General features: G+C 38.5%; 1 protein-coding gene across 1 annotated transcript in view; it reads right to left on the bottom strand.

The window, feature by feature from the left end:
• Positions 1 to 17,984, bottom strand: part of SBF2 (SET binding factor 2) — a 549,657-nt gene that overhangs the window by 49,625 nt on the left and 482,048 nt on the right. Inside the window, exons 25-28 of the mRNA XM_011947619.1 lie at positions 16,616 to 16,761; positions 13,666 to 13,864; positions 6,096 to 6,292; positions 3,309 to 3,449 (exon numbers count right to left, since the gene is read on the bottom strand). Of these exons, the coding sequence (XP_011803009.1) occupies positions 3,309 to 3,449; positions 6,096 to 6,292; positions 13,666 to 13,864; positions 16,616 to 16,761 (683 nt within the window). The remainder of the gene's footprint in view (positions 1 to 3,308; positions 3,450 to 6,095; positions 6,293 to 13,665; positions 13,865 to 16,615; positions 16,762 to 17,984) is intronic.

The raw sequence follows: 17,984 nt of genomic DNA on the forward strand, positions 1-17,984 counted from the left end.
GAAATATGGGCCTGGTGAGTTTTAGTGGGAAGACTCATAACCAGTATAGATGAACAGATTGATCTTTTTCTTCAGAGAGGTTTATGTTATTTTGCTGTAGGTCTTTGTCTTTAGCTCTGGCTTGTTCAACATTTTTTTAAACAAAGAATCACATGAGAACAATCATCAAATGTATGGATGACAAAAGGCTTGCAAAACAGCAAATGTACCGCTAGACAGAATCAGGGCCCAAAGGTCTAAAATACCAGTCCACATCCCAAAACATGAAATTTCCTAGTTATAATACTGCTAATGGATCCAAAAAGCAACCATCAAGGCCAGTATGTTTTCAAGAACAATAGCACATATAAAGCAGACAGGGACTTCAAATGATATTAATCTCCACATGGGTTAACCTAGTGATGGAGCCGAATGCAGTTTTAGGCTGTGAGAACACCTAGAGTGCTGGGTTCAACTCTGTGGAGTGTTCAGAGTGATAAGGATGGTGAGCGGACTACAACCATTTGAACTGGGGATATTCAGAGTTAACTAAAGGCAGGAAAAGAAAGTATCCAAAGGGCCAATACTGGGGATGTGTATGGTTTTCAAAAGGGAAAAAAGTGAATTTTTTAAAGAGTGAATTTTGTAGAAAGCAAGCCTGACAAGAGTTTTTCCTGAAGGGTTTTAGGTGTGGGAGATTACACTTACTTTCTAACCTCAGAGGATAGAGCTAGGGCCAATAAGTCAAAGTGGTGGTCAATATGAGAAAGCAACACATAGAGTTGCTCCCAAATGTAAGGGATTATTTTGGGGGAAGAAATGAGTTTCCCATTACTGATGATGTTCAAGCAGAAACAAGATTACTTCCTTAGTGTGTACATATGTGTGTGTGTAATTTTTTTGAGATGGAATTTTGCTCTTGTTGCCCGGGCTGGAGTGATCTTGGCTCTTGTTTTGCTCTTGTTGCCCAGCAATGTTGCGATCTCGGCTCACTGCAACCTCTGCCTCCCTGGTTCAAGTGACTCTCCTGCCTCAGCCTCCTCAGTAGCTGGGACTACAGGCGTGCACCACCACGCCTGGCTAATTTTAATATTTTTAGTAGAGACAGGGTTTCACCATGTTGGCCAGGCTGGTCTGGAATTCCTGACCTCAGGTGATCTGCTTGCCTCAGCCTCCCAAAGTGCTGGGATTATAGGCGTGAGCCACCGCGCCCGGCCTACTTAGTATCTTTTTAAGGCTATTCATCATTATATGGGGATGAGAGGAAAAGTCTAAGATTCTGTGACTCCATTGTGAGACAGTGGGACTTCACAGTTGAGATATCTGGGGCCAGGTGCTTTCCCATGCCTGTAATCCCAGCACTTTGGGAAGCCCAGGTGGGAGGACTGCTTCAGGCCAGGAGTTCAAGGCCAGCCTGGGCAACACAGTAAGACTCTGTCCCAAAAAATATTTTAAAAATTGAGCTGGGAGTGTTGGCACACACCTGTAGTCTTAGCTCCTTGGGAGCTTGAGGCAGGAGGATTGCTCAAGCCCAGGAGTTGGAGGCTGCAGTTAGTTGGCTATGATAGTTCCACTGCATTCCAGCCTGGGCAACAAAGTAAGACCCTGTCTTAAAAAAAAAAAAAATTCTGGTCTGGAATTTCCTCTGCAGAGTGAAAGAATCTCACATAAACTTCCAGAGAACAAAGTGGATGACCTTATGGAGCTTAAAATAACGAATGCTTAGCCTTTCTCGATTTCCTCATGCCAGCAGCTACCTGGATATCACGATGTCTTATTCTCCAAAGCAGTATTTCAGAGGACAAGAGCAAAAATAACAGGACTTGGAGTTCCTTGGATCTGGAATCACTTCTCCTTAACTATCTATACTTCTGTGATTGATTGGTCTTTCTGCCTTGCAAATCTGGAGTATCATGGAGTACTCCCAGGGCTGACTCGTCATTTAGACATGCTCCCCTTACCTCCTAATGCTCCCAAACTTATCAATATACATGACATCAGCAATTATTATACTTCTTGTCCCACGAGGCTAAGTTCATCTGTCATCATGCTAGTAATAAATTTGACCATTCATTCAGAAGAGGGTAATTAAGAACAATTTGAACCATAATTAGTTGATTTAAAATATCAACTATCTAGAAAAATGCTTTCTGCTTTTAAGCTTGCATCAGTGCTCAGTTATAAAATCAATCTTACTAACCTCCTCGAGCAAAGCTATTGGATGGGTTTACATCCAAATGTCCTGGCACTACCTGCTTAAGCACAGTGGACATTCTTGAAGTCCTCCTTTCAGTCCCTAAAGTCAGCCAAAAAGAAAAACAAAAACCATGTTGTTTGGGTTAACATTACTCAAATGACAAAAAGTTATCTTCATGTGTAGCATGTTTAATTGCTGCCAAACATTGTACTTTTAAGTACCCAAAGCTTTATTAGAGATAACAAGGCAATGTTATTATTAATCAGAGATAACACACATATGCAAGATTATAGAGAGTTAGGTTTGGCAAGTGCAATCACAGAATTTAATGATAAATGGAGCAAGGCATGCATGGTGTTACTTTACAAGAAAAGCCACTTTCTGCTTATGTTGAGCTAATTCAAATAGCTGATTAAGCCAAAGAGACCAACTTCTCAAGTCACATGCTCCTGTGTCTAACACATTAGGGTTACCTCTACATGAACCCTTTGGGGTTCCATCACATGATAACTGAAACAGAATATTAGTACAAGTCTTAATGGCTTCATCCAAATCCTGTGAAAACAAACTGTACTGAAAATCATAAAGGTTGCAGATATTTTGGGAATTTCAAACTTACAAATGATGATTTTAATAAATACACATTTAACAAACATGTTCCACTTACATATTCCATGTCATAATAATATTTTAAAGTCTATGAAAGATAAATATGGGAATAAAGGGTGACTTTATTTATATTCCCCACTTCCTCTCCAATTACTCTTTTGAAAAGGAAAAAACTGAGCTGGGGGGCCCACACCTGTAATCCCAGTACTTTGGGAGGTTGAGGCGGGAAGACTGCTTGAGCCCAGGAGTTAGAGACCAGACTGGGCAACATAGTGAGACCCCATCTCTAAAAAATAAAAAAAAGAAAAAACTGAATCTCTAAAGTTAGTTACTATTTACTAGACATTAATAGTAGTAGATTTTTAAGTAAAAGGAGTTAAACTTATAATCCTTCTGGGTAAAACTTTTAAGAAGTCTTGGTGAAGGAATAGTACAAATAACAAACAACAGTACAAATAACCCTGGGAACAGAACTGACCTTTCATTAGAAGCTGTCAATAAGAAAAGGATTATCAAGTCTTACCTGGAGATAGAGCAAAGGCTGGTCTGACAGTAAGAGTGCTGTTGCCTCTGAGTTTCTGATGGACAGAAACAGCATTCAGTAAGGCTTGCAAGTATTTCTCTTGTTCTATGCTACTGGAAGATTCTAAAGAGGAGGTAGGAGCTATAAAAGGAAAATATATTGAATAAAATAAACTGTCTCTGTATTAACAAGTTATCTATCTATCTATCTATCTATGCTTATTTTTCTCTATATAGTCTACAAGTTAACACACCCAAATATAGAAACCAGCCCCACTTAGATTGCCAGTATATTAAATGGCTAATCCTCCATTGTAATGCTGGTTTTACCATACCTACTTCTTGATTGCCTCATTATCCTTCCAGAAAGAGCCCAGGTCTGGAAAACCAGCACAGGGCTATCCTTCCAAGCATAGATTGGGCTTGAAAGCACAGGGCATAGCTTCTCATTATCCAAGCAACTTAAAATGAAGATTTACAAACAACAACTCCTTGATGATATCCCCCAACCATCCTTACCAGGTTATTGTTTGGGAGTGTGTTCCTTTGACATCCCAGAATGGGTAGAGTTAAGAACTTTCCAATATCAGTAATTTTATTTCAATAATTTGCCACATAGTCCCACCAGGGGACATGAGCCTATAAGGATTTGTAGAGGGAAGAGTGGAAGAACATGGGGAGAAGACAGGAGCATCTACTGCCAATCCCTGGTCCGTCTAAACGAGGAGCAAAAAGTATACACAATTGTGAGAGCAATTCTGGGCTGATGGGCATATGAGCCTGGTTTGGGTGAAACAAAACAGAATCACTGAAATCGGCCCAGACATTTTAAAAGAGGAATAGGGGATGGACTCACTACAAGGACAACAGGTACTCATAAATTTTCTTACAACCTGAATAGAAAATAAATAATTAGCATTATTGTATTTTATCAACTTTAATATGTCATCAATTCTAAGATGCACTGTTATTTTATTGTCTAAGAATAAACATTGTTTATCAATAAAAAACACTGCCATTTAAACTATGACACTATTCTTTCTGATCACATCAACTGTAAGATGCATTGCAATTTCAAAGATACTAGTTGTCGGCAGGGTGCGGTGGCTCACATCTGTAATCTCAGCACTTTGGGAGGCCGAGGCGGGCAGACCGCCTGAGGTCAGGAGTCCGATACCAGCCTGACAAACATGGTGAAACCCTGTCTCTACTAAAAATACAAAAATTAGCCAGGCGTAGTGGTGGGCGCCTGTAATCCCAGCTACTTGGGAGGCTGAGGTGGGAGAATCGCTTTAACCTGGGAGGCGGAGGTTGCAGTGAGCCAGGATCGTGCCATTGCACTCTAGCTTGGGCGACAGAGCGAGACTCTGTCTCAAAACAAAAACAAAACAAACAAAAAAAGATATTAGTTGTGAGTAAAGGTGTGAGTTGAATATGAAATACAGTAAATTTAAATTAAATAAAAAAAAATCAGCAGCCAGTGGAATAAGTTTCAATTGTTTTCCAACTAAAAGCTTAGCGATTCACTTATTGGTGCTCCTAACGTCATTCACTCATTTTACATAACTTATATACGCTTGTGTTCTATTTTATTATTATTTTATTTCATTTTTTTGAGACAGGGTCTCATTCTTTCAGGCTGGAGTGCAGTGGTACAACTGTGGCTCACTATAGCATTTACCTCATGGGCTCAAACGATTCTCCCACCTCGGCCTCTGGAATAGCTGGGACTCAGGTGCATGCCACCATGCCGGGCTAATTTTTGTACTTTTTTGTAGATATGGGGTTTTGCCATGTTGCCCAGGCTGGTCTTGGCGCAAGCAATCCTCCCACCTTGGCCTTCCAAGTAGCTGGGACTACAGGCATGAGCCATTGCACCTGGCCCCTTCTTATGTTCTAATATACCCACCAGGTGGCTTGGGAGCACACAGTGTTTCACAGGAGAAACAGTAAAAAGTCAATTGCCTTCCGTTACACCAATAGTGAGACTCCAAGGCAGGTGGAAGGCTGCCCTCAGTCAACCTAATGATCAAAACATTGGCTGACTTTCAAAAAGCACATGGTTGTACCTGATGAATCAGATTCTGAGTTTACTTCATTTCCAAAGGTGGAAGAATGCAGCCATCCCTAAATTGGATCTGATATCTTAGTGGCCCACTGTTTCATTTTTTTTGAGTATCTATTATGAGGCAGAAGCTATGAGAAAGGTCAGCAAAATACAGCTCCTGACTTCAAGACCTCAGACATGGTACTCACAAGTATCCTCAGAATACGGGGCAGCTGTACATATTATTTCGCTAGCTTCCTAAAAACCTCTTTGCTTGAAAGCCCCTGAAGCAGCATTTGCAGTCATTAGTTTGTACATATGACTTGTAAGTATGAGGATGGATATCTCATATCATATGGCACAGAATCTCGTCTTGCCTCTGAAGTTGTTAAATGTATTTGGATGCTTCCCAGAAGAAAAAAGATTGGTATAACCTAGTTTCCATCTGTGGATACTCTGGTTTGCTGGAATGAAAATTGCCTAGGACCAAAGACTTTATTATATTAATTTCTATTAAAATCCAAGTACAGACCAGACATATTAAGATGTCAAATTCAATGTGGAGCCTCACACTACCTAGTATAGTTCTTGTTTAAGCTGTACATGTATGTAGCAAAATGGAAAAGTTCGTGTGTGAGACAAGACTTGATGAAAAGGTTCCATTCCCAGATTTTACTTCCTTTATTTTTAGTAATACCCTTATGTGAATGGGTGGTAATTGTGTTATAGACAGATGCTTACCGGCCTGAGGGGAGTTTTGAGATTTGAAAAGACCAACGACTCCCTTCCCATGGAATCCTCCAGATCGGAGGAGCAGAGTACCACTTCTTGAGTTCTTCCAACACACAACAGGCAGGCGATTGTGTCGATAGCAGCGAGCTACTCTCGGTAAACTACTGTCCTGTACAGCTTGAGGTACAACTAAAAGGCCAGGATAGCTTCAGAGACACAGAAGGGAGAAGAGAATGATTGGGGGAAGGAGCAGAGGGGAAGAGAAGGGGAAAGAAATGAGAGAAGAGGGAGAGAGAGAATATAAGAAATTGAATATTAATATCATAGTAATTTTCTAAGATTCAGAAACATATTAGTTGAAGGGTAAGATATATTTCTTTTCTTTTTTAATTTAAATTTTTTTTTTGTAGAGACAGGGTCTCACTTTGTCGTCCAAGCTGGTCTCAAATTTTTGGGCTCAAGTGATCCTCCTTCCTCAGCCTCCCAAAGTGCTGGGATTATGGGCATAAGCCACTGTGCCTGGTCAACATATTTCAAATATGGAACTTAGTTTCAACTCCTGAATTCTTCAGGGATTGAGAAGAAAATCCCTAGATGGTGAAAATAGCTAACTCATCCACTGATCTGTAGTCTTTTTTGGAAAAAGCCCCTTTCACTGATATTGCAGACTTCTGCTGAATAAGTTTAGAAAATAAAAATATTATGTAGAATTCTTTAAAAGGCCTCTGTTGAACTTGCCTTATACATTACTTTTCCACAACTTGAAATAAAGATTGTAAGATTACCGGATTAATGTCAACCACATGAGAATGACAAGTCAAACTGTCAACAATTCACAGATCACTGAGATGACATCAGAGAATAGAGCATGCCAATATTAGACTGCCTGAGATGGTGAAAGGCTAAAAACCAAAACCAAATTATTTTTGGCATGAGAACAATATGTTCAAATGTCAAATGAGTTTAAATAGTTAATAACACTACATGTTGATACTTACTTCAAAATATTAGCTTATAAAGTTACAGGATATGATGCTGGGAAAATAACATTTAAGAATACATACAGATTAATAAATGCAAGAAGATAGGCAGGTTTCAGAGTCATTTCCTTTTTTAGTTTACTTAGAAATACTACACTAAACAGATTTTATATTTATAACCTCCTCACCACTAAGCCTATATCTTTTTTTTGGTGATTTTTTTTTTTTTTTTTTTTTAAGATGTAGTCTTGCTCTGTCACCCAGGCTGGAGTGCATTGGCGCGATCTCGGCTCACTGCAAGCTCGACCTCCCGGGTTCGCCATTCTCCTGCCTCAGCCTCCTGAATAGCTGGGACTACAGGCACCTGCAACCACACCTGGCTAATTTTTTTTATTTTTAGTAGAGACGGGGTTTCACCGTGTTGACCAGGATGGTCTCGGTCTCCTGACCTCATGATCAGCCCGCCCCAGCCTCCCAAAGTGCTGGGATTACAGGCATGAGCCACCACACCCGCCTGGTGATTTTTAAATTTTGGTAAAATATACCTAACATAAAATTTGCCATGCTATCCTTTTTTTGAGACGGAATTTCACTCTGTCGCCCAGGCTGGAGTGCAATGGCACGATTTCGGCTCACTGCAACCTCTGCCTCCAGGGTTCAAGCAATTCTCCTGCCTCAGCCTCCTGAGTAGCTGGGATTACAGGCATGTGCCACCATGCCTGGCTAATTTTGTATTTTCAGCAGAGACGTTTCTCCATGTTGGTCAGGCTGGTCTCGAACTCCCAACCTCAGGTGATCCACATGCCTCGGCCTCCCAAAGTGCTGGGATTACAGGCGTGAGCCACTGTGCCCGGCCCATGGTATCCTTATTTATTTATTTTATTTTTTATTTATTTTTTGAGACAGAGTTTCGCTCTTTATGCCTAGGCTGGAGTGCAGTGGTGCGATCTCGGCTCACCGCAACCTCCGCCTCCCGGGTTCAGGCAATTCTCCTGCCTCAGCCTTCTGAGTAGCCGGGATTACAGATATGTGCCACCAAACCCGGCTCATTTTGTATTTTTGGTAGAGATGGGGTTTCTCCATGTTGGTCAGGCTGGTCTCGGACTCCTGACTTTAGGTGCTCCGCCCACCTTGGCCTCCCGAAGTGCTGGGATTCATGCTATCCTTTTTTATGTGTACAAACCAGTGGCATTTAGTACATTCCCAATGTTGTGCAACTACCACCACTATCCATTTCCAAAACTTCTTATCCCTTATCTTGATAAGAACCAGTGCTGAGAGGAGGGAGAGGAAATCAGTTTATGGTCACATAAATCATAACCTTCAACTACTTTACTGAATGCCAAATTAACTTCCCATACTTAACCAATGATACCTTATAAGCATTCGGAAAGCCTAGGGCTTTGGTGCTCTAGGAAGTTGTGACCTGAATTTTTCTAATACCACAAACTGATGAAAAGACCAAGCTACAGACATAGTCACTCATGAAGACTGAAAAGGCAGTTCCATGATTAGGACCCTCTATCTCCACCTGAATATCAGTTTTTCCCAACTTGTTTCAAGATACAGTGTGTATTAGATAAGGGAGTAATGTTTAATGGCTCCAGGAGCTACTTCAATAACTGGTAAAGAAAGAGTACACTCCTTCACTCCCTGCCCCCTGTAGTGGGCCATCTCCTTGCACTGTGAATGAGCACTACACACAGACCATGTTCTGTTACATACAAGATCTACGACTCTCTCCTGCTTCCTGACATGGGCTTGCATGACAGCTGGATAGCCCCTAGTGCTGGGGCAAATAGTGTGAAGCCTAAAGACCAATAGAAGCTACTCTCAGTACCAGTCTCATTTCATAATGAAAGATACCAATTTCCCATCCTAACCCACTACTCAGAGGCTTCAGCTCTGGGCTCTACAGTTAACTCTCAAGAGGTAGACTAGGCTTCAGAAGATGTTGTGGAAACTTTTTAATTCAAGCATAATTCACATACAAATGCTCAAAATCTAGGTGATATCACTACCACCTAGGTCAAGAAATGGACCACTACAAGCATCCAAGATCTAGTATTTCCTCCCAGTCACTATTTCTTCCTCCTTCTTAAAGATTACCACTATCCTGCCTGGCACGGTGGCTTACACCTGTAATCCCAGCACTTGGGAGGCTGAGCTGGGAGGATTGCTTGAGCCTAGGAGTTCGAGACCAGCCTGGGCAACATAATGAGACCTCTTCTCTACAAAAATTAATAAAATAAAAAGAAAATTAGCCTGATTTGGTGGCATGCGCCTAGTCCCAGCTACTTAGAAGGCTGAAATGGAAGGATCGCCTGAGCCAGGGAGATTGAGGCTGCAGTGAATTGGAATCGCATCACTGCACTCCAGCCTGGGAGACAGAGCAAGACCGTGTCTCAAAAAAAAAAAAAATAAATAAAAAGATTACTACTATCCTGAATGCTAACAATGTGGATGAGTTTCACTTCTTTTTGAATTCTAGATAAAGGGAATCAACAGAGTTTATTCTTTCATGTTTGCCTTCTTTTGCTCAATATCATGTTTATGAGATCTATGCGTGTTATTGTACTCACATGTAGTTTGTTCATTTTCATTACTGTATAGTATTTCACTGTGTGAGTATAATACCATTTATTTACTCTCTTGTTGATTTTGAGTAGTTTCTAGTTTTTTTAATTATTAAGAATGTTGCCATGAACATTCTTGTAGATGTCTTTTGGGAGCACATATGTATTTCTGTTAGAAATTCTACTCCACCTAAGAGGAAAATTTCTAGGTAATAGGTTATGAATATGTTCAGTAGATGTTTAAATGTTTAGATAGCACTAGACAACTTTCCAAAGTTATTAACCAATTTACAGTCCTTTTTACTCTCTTGATGTTATCTCCTGATATACAGAAGTTCTACATTTATTAATTTTTTACTTTATAGATAATGTTTTTCCCATCCCAAGAAATCTTTCCCTATACTTCAAGGTCATGAAGACATTCTCTTATCTTCTAGAAGCTTTATTAAGTTTGTTTTAACCTTAATAACAAACCTATTGTTTTAACCTTTTACATATAGATCTATATGTCAACGGGAATTAACTTTTGTAAATGGTATAAGGTAGAGGTCAAGATTAATTTTTCCCAGCATCCTTTATTGAAAAAAACATCTTCTATCCACTACTCTTGTGTTATTTTTATCTTAAATCAAGTATCCACATATGTTGGGGTATTTCTGTTTAATATATTACCTATTTTGCTCCACTGGTCAATTTGTTCATTCTTGTGTCAATCCTATACTGTCTTAATTACTGTAGCTTTATAAAAAGTCTTGACATCCTATAGTATTATTCTGTAATACTTGGCTACTTTTTGTCTTCTGCATTTTTATGTAACTCTGAGAATTACCTTTTCAGTTTCCATTAACATTTTGCTGAGATTGGGACTCTGTTGATTCTATAGAACAATTTCAGGAAAATTCAGTTTTAGAATATTGAATATTCTAATCTACGAACCTGAAATGTCTACTTATTTAGCTCTTCAATGATCTTCAATATTGTTTTAAGTATTCCATGTAGAGATCTTGCACAGGTTATTAGATTCATCCCTCAGTAATGTTTTCTAGTGCTACTGTAAATAGTGGGAATAGTACCAAAACAGCACCACTTTTTGAAAATTTCATTTTGTAATAATGTTTTTAGTATATATACGACTAATTATTGTAAATGACTTTGTACTAGTGACCTTATCAGTGACCCTGTACTAAGTCCACTTAATAATTTTAAAAGTTTATGAGTAGATTCCTTCAGATTTTCTACATGTGCATTTTGGTTATCTGTGAGTAATGGCAGTTTTATTTCTTTTCAATCTTTATACCTTTTATTACTTTTCTAGTCTGTCTGCACTACCTAAGACCTCTAGTACAACACTGAATAGAAATGGTGATAATGGGCATCCTTGTCCGGATTTCAGAGAAAAAGCTTTTAATATTTTATTTATTTTTAAGATAAGTAATTTCCTTGTAGAATTTTTAAGACAGAAGATTAAGGAGCTACCCACTGTTCCACTGCAGACGCCTCTGAGGCCTTCGGGGCGCTACTCATGGGGAGCTCATTCTTACTCTATTTTGGTGAGAGCTTTTTTCTAAAAGTCATAAATGTGACAAAAAATACAGAATTTACATACATAAATTCACATAAATAAAACTCATAAGTGTACTTTGCATTTCCAAAATGCTTTTCTTTATATAATAAACTTCTTTTTAATTCTGTTAATGTGGTAAATTACACTGATTTTCAGATGTCAAACCAGTACTCTATTCCTATAATAAACTCCATTTGGTCTTAATGAATTACTGTGTGTAAAATAAACCTTTTGTCATTATGAACCATCCTTTCTTATTGCTTTTAAAGTCTACTTTGATATTCATATAGTGACAACAACTTTTTTAAAGTTAGTTTTGTGTGGTATATTTTTTCTATCCTTTTACTTTCTACCTTTTTACATACTTGCATACTAGATTTGTCCCTTAAAAGCAGCAGAAAGCTTTTTTTTTTTTTTTGAGACAGAGTGTTGCTCTGTCACCAGGCTGGAGTGCAGTGGCATGATCTCAGCTCACTGTAACCTCCGCCTCCAGGGTTCAAGTGATTCTCCTGCCTCAGCCTCCCAAGTAGCTGGGACTACAGGTGTGCACTACCATGCCCAGCTAATTTTTGTATTTTTAGTAGATACATGTTGGCCAGGATGGTCTCCATCTCTTGACCTTGTGATCCACCCGTCTTGGCCTCCCAAAGTACTGGGATCACAGGCATGAGCCACTGCGCCCACTTTTTTTTTTTTTTTTAAAGCAAACCCTGATCTCTTTCTTTGAATTGGAACATTTAGTCAATTAATAATTAATGCAATTATGGATATATTTGAATTTAAATCTACCATCTTAGTACTTGTTATTTATTCCATTTGTTCTATGTCCCCCCTTTTTTTTTTCCTTTCTTGCCTTCTTTTGGATTATTTTTTATTCCATTTCCTTCCTGCTAAAACTTAATGGATATATATTACTTTTTACCACCATAAATGCTTTATAAACAGTGTTCTAATAAGTCATCTACTAAAATTTTATTTTACTTCTGACAGATTGGAATGATAAATGAGTCTGTTTTCTCAATGGCTGGCATAATTTTGATAGCAAACTTTCCAAACAGCAGGACATCACACTCCAACAACATGACTTATCTTCAGAGAACATTTAGTTAGAATGACAGAGAATTCCAGAAAAATTACTGCATACTCAGAGTCCCAATTTTTCAGAACTTCATTCAAAATGTTTATTTGGCCACAATCTCAAAACTATATTCCCAACTTGTTTCTCAAGTTTCATATTAATATTTGTAAACTTAAATTGTCATTTAAAATGACATATCTATCTTTAAGAGCAACAGGGTTGAAACCAACAGTAACATTAAGACAACTTCTAAAATATGTACAAAGCTTACAATTTACAAAGTGCTTTCAGAGCTGTTTAAGCAGGAATTTATAAATGCAAAGAAAACAACTTACCTAGAGATGAAAATGACTAAATTTGTGAATGCTGAAAACGTAATTTTAGAAAATATATATTTACATATAGTAAAGCATGGAATAAGGCTCAAAATATTTGAAAAACAGTGAGAGATGACAAGAACAGGAAAAAGAAAATGTCTCTTTATTTACATCCTTTAAGTAATATTCCCTTGAAAACATTCCAGTTAGATGGCATAAGAAACCCTTGCCTACACCTGGGTCAGCAAATTATAGCCTGTGGGTCACAAATGGCCATGCCCACTCATTTCCTTACTCTCTGTGGCTGCTTTTGCGGCACAGCTGAATAGTTGCAACAAGAGACTCTATGGCTCATAAACTGAAAATATTTACCAATTGACCCTTTATAGAAAGAGTTTGTGGCTCCCCAGTCTACAAAAGACTTTCATGTCTTCTATTGGCCTGGGAAAATCCTGTTCTTCAAGTTATCTTTAGTCATGCTAGAAAAGAAGCAAACTGGGAAGAGAGAGACAAGAGAAATTCATAGAGGGGCGAGTAGTTTACCTTTCTCCTTCTTACCTACTGGAGGTACTTTCAGTAAGGTAATTGTTCCAAAAATGCCAATGAGATGCTTGCTCATATCCTGGAAACCCTGTTCTTATTTTCAGGCATTTTTATCTATCTCAGGGCTATGGATGCAAATGGCCTATCAAAGATTCAAATCGCCGGGCGCGGTGGCTCAAGCCTGTAATCCCAGCACTTTGGGAGGCCAAGACGGGTGGATCACGAGGTCAGGAGATTGAGACCAGCCTGACCAACATGGTAAAATCTCATCTCTACTAAAACTACAAAAAGTTAGCCTGGCGTGGTGGCAGTCACCTGTGGTCCCAGCTACTCGGGAGGCTGAGGCAGGAGAATGGCGTAAACCGGGGAGGCGGAGGTTGCAGTGAGCTGAGATCCGGCCACTGCACTCCAGCCTGGGCAACAGAGCAAGACTCCGTCTCAAAAAAAAAAAAAAAAAAAAAAAGATTCAAATCAGAAGAAAGGAAAGAAGACCTCTTTTTGGAGCCCACTGACACACTTACCTCCGGCAGAGTGAATACATCCTGTTGGAGGCAGTAATTCGAAAATACTCGGGTCTTGAACGGGAAGAGCTGCCACTTATGGTTCCTAAACCTAAACGCTGATAATCTCTGAAACAAGCCTTTTCCACCAACTGTTCCATTGTAGACTTCTCGGAGGCCTTCAGGGTGGTACTTGTGGGGAGCTCACTCTCATCTGAAACTGGGATGGTAGAGATAGATATTGAAGAAATGATTAGCTCAAAGCACAGGATTAAAAACTTCCTTTTGGGCTGGGCATGGTGGCTCAAACCTGTAATCCCAGCACTTTGGGAGGCTGAGGCGGGCGGATCACGAGGTCAGGAGTTTGAGACCAGCCTGACCAACATGGTAAAATCTCATCTCTACTAAAACTACAAAAAGTTAGCCTGGCGTGGTGGCAGTCACCTGTAATCCCAGCTACTCGGGAGGCTGAGGCAGGATAATCACTGGAACCCGGGAGGCGGAGGTTACAGTGAGCTGAGACTGTGCCACAGCACTCCAGCCTGGGCAACCGAGCAAGACTCTGTCTCAAAAACAAACAAACAAACAAACAAACAAACCAAAAAACCCAAAAAATTCCACTTCCTTTTAAAGAAGACCCTTACACCAAGACAGGTTTATATTAGGATGACAAGTATTATGTATATCACAAATTAAATCATATAACTTCTGTGAGGGATCACACTTAAATAAACATAAATTAAAAGTGTAATGAATAGTCAAGAAATAAAATATCAGTAATTCAACTAAAAAACGTCAGGAAAATAATACCATTTAAATAATTTCTAAAAACAATATAATTTTGAATTCATTACCTACACTGTTCTGTTTCACGCAGGCTTGCTTATTGTCAAATTGCAGTGATTTCCATTTAGGATTCTATAAAAACACCCAAAGTTTGTCAGAGGCTAACCCATCAGTAAAATTTATCTTTCGTATAATCACTATACAAGCTCATCATCCAGATTTCAGTTTACTTTTCAGACCATAAACTTTTATTAGAAATTTCTGGATTAACCAGAAGTTCATTAGAGGGAAAAAGAACTGTATTTCCTCAGAGAGGTATAAAGAAGTTACACTTTTTTCCTGGAAATATTTTTGTTAGAGGATGTGGTGTACGTGGGAAACCCCCTCACAGTTTTACAATCACAGGTTACAGAATCCTTTACGATTTTAGATGTGGAAGAATTTACTCAATAATCAAATATTTTAGGGAGGCTTTTTTTTAAAAAAGGACATTCCTAATTGGTACTGCATGTTCTAACTGAAAAAAAAAAAAAACAAAAAAAACAAATTCCATGTTAAAAACTGTCCTAATTTACTTCCTTATTTATTTTGAAAGTAAGAGACATCAAATCAAGCTTTCAAAGTTTTTGAAAATGTACTCAAAGTACTAATGTGCAGGCAAAGATATGGCCCTCTTTCACTAAAATATATTTTAAAAAAGCAGAAAATCAACAGCTGTGTTTCAATTTGTGAACTTCAATTTGTGTTTCAATTTGTGAACTTCACAATGCAATATAATCAGGTATCAATTCTGTGTTGGCCTTTTATTTTCAGAGGAGCAAAGAACATTATATAATTTTGTCTTTTAGTAGAATAATTATCATAGAATAATAAGTTTTGTTCCATGAAACATAAAAAAATTGAGTTAGAAGAGTCAATAGTGATGGGTAGCAACAATATTTTTATGGCTTGACATACGACTGTGAAAAGATCAGGGTTCCAACAAATGGTTATTTTAGTAATGTAATGGTGAGTATTTTCACTGCCCCCAGAGGCAAGCTTGTAGGTACACATTCTCACCCAGGGCATGCATACATACATACAAAGCCACATAGGTTCTTTTTTTTTTTTTTTTGAGGCAGAGTCTTGCTCTGTCCGACCCAGGCGGCAGTGCAGTGGTGCCATCTCGGCTCACTGCAACCTTCACCTCCCAAGTTCAAGCAATTCTCATGCCTCAGCCTCCTGAGCAGTTGGGACTACAGGTGCATGCCACCATGCCTGGCTAAAATTTTATTTTAGTAGAGACAGGGTTTCGCCATGTTGGCCAGGCTGGTCTTGAACTCCTGGCCTCAAGTGATCTGCCTGCCTTAGCCTCCCAAAGTGCTGGGATTATAGGCATGAGCCACTGGGCCCAGCCCACATAGTTTCTTTATCCCAGCAACTGAAAATGGAGACCTGTTAGCCAGTGCTTTCTCTAAAGATGAGGTTTCTTTTTAAAAATGTTGTTGTTAGTAGTAGTAGTTCTTACATAACCACTGGTGACTGATTCTAAGATCCTGAGGGAAAAAAAGGGTGTAATGGCATTCTGCCTTCCATTATATCAGCTTTTCTGTAGTGCTGATTCCATAGCCTATTTGATACCGGGTTAAGAATGGGAAACAGTCACTCAGACATTTTGCTACTAGCTTTCTGCCTCTATTTTTCCCACTCAGAGGTATTGTAGCTGTTCTTTCAAATATTTAGCAAGTATTTTTTCTTATGACCTAAGTATTCCTTCATCTTAGGTCCCCCATTTTGATTAAAAGCACCAACAATGTTCTTACCAAAAACTGAAATCTTCAACTTGAAATGTTCAATGTCCTTACCTTAAATTCTTATTCTAGAAGAATAAGATACAGGGGACTACCCTATACCTAAATTTCCCATGCAGTGAGGTTTTCTTCTTTCTTCCTTTAATGAGACCCACATAAAAAGGACCAATTAGCTGTATGGATTTAGTAAAGAAGAGGTATAATTTAACAAAATATTACCTGAACAATGGAATACTGGGAAAATATTTTTCCCCCAGTTCTAAGAAGCTGGTAAGTGCTTCCATCTTCTCATGAGATCTAGGTTTTTGTGAATCAAAATTTAAGTGCAACTACATCTTAGTCTCTTATTCATATAAGAAAGTTGAATAATGAAGGAAATTCAAGTTCTCACATACCAGATACATCATCATCTTCATTCCATCCAGGACGATTTACTCTTTCTTCCACAATTGTCCCTGTCTTCTTCTTCAGTAAATATTGCCGTCCAATTGTCATTTTCCCTGCCCTTTTGGCACCTTTCACAATTGTTTTTGAGAAGGTACTACAAGTCATGAAACCAAAGAGAATGTTAACTTAATATAAAAGCACTACTTGTATTGTTGATACCTACTTAGCTCAAATTGTTTCTTTTCCTTTCCCACAGCCACTACTGGTCCAGACTTTTGTTAAGCCTCTCCTTCTTTAGGTTATTTTTAATATGGCAATAGACTAATTTCCCATAAAACATCATTGTCATCAGGACACTGTCTTAGGCAAAACGTGCAGGAAAACGTAAAGTGAGATGCAAACTACTTATCACCCCATATCTAAACTCCTTGGTTTGGCTTTTTGGGGAGGACTGCCCTGAACCTACTCTGGTTATCCCCATGCCACTGTCCCTACCACAGTTCCCACAAAGCATGCTTGTTGGAGTCCTCCTACATAGAAAGCTAGCCTGCCTGCTTCTCTACTTACTCAAATTCTCTTTCTACCAACTCCCAAGACTTTCTCTGAGATCATATGACCTTCATAGTTGGCAACACATTTGCTTATTTCTTAACTGTTTTAAGTGTGTATATGTGATGTCCTGACTCTAATTAGCTGTAAACCTTAAGAAGCATAGAAAAATAATATAATTCCCCTTTTTTGAGAGGATAAAAATAAATCAGAAACTTGAGTATCCTTTTGAGAATCAGCTTTAATTAAAGGGAAATTAAGATGTAAATCATTTGGACCTAAAAGTACTTTATTTATTCAAACAATTTACCCCTTCTTGCTGACAGAAAATCTAGGCAATCCAGAGAATTAAACAGAGAACCTATTTCCTGACTAATCAGATGGAGGTGAAGATTCTGAAGACTGTTCTTGATTATATTCTTCTCTATCACAAAGAACTCTTCTGGTGTTTTCCTGCCATTCAGTAAAAAGTGATAAGGCTTCTTTTATTGTCAAAACAGTTTCACCAGACTCCGTCTTTAGTTATTTGCAATGTAAACCTGAAGGTTATGAAACAAGTTTGAGATAACTGCTGGGAAGCATAAAATACTGATATTTGCTAAATTAAACTTATTGTAAGTCACTTGTATAACTTTTATTTTTATTTTTAAATTTTTATTAGTGAGCTTTCTGGCAAAAAATAGAAAGCCTGCTAGACAAATTCCAAAAGAGCTGTAACACTAGGTATAATTTAAACTCTATGGGAGTTTTGAAATTTTTTCCCAGCTAAAGCTATATCTTTTGTTTCATTATACCCAGGCAACACTTATTTTTTTTTTTTTTTTTTTT

Source organism: Colobus angolensis, unplaced genomic scaffold (assembly GCF_000951035.1).
Source record: "Colobus angolensis palliatus isolate OR3802 unplaced genomic scaffold, Cang.pa_1.0 Scaffold269, whole genome shotgun sequence".
Taxonomy (NCBI): Eukaryota; Metazoa; Chordata; class Mammalia; order Primates; family Cercopithecidae; genus Colobus; species Colobus angolensis.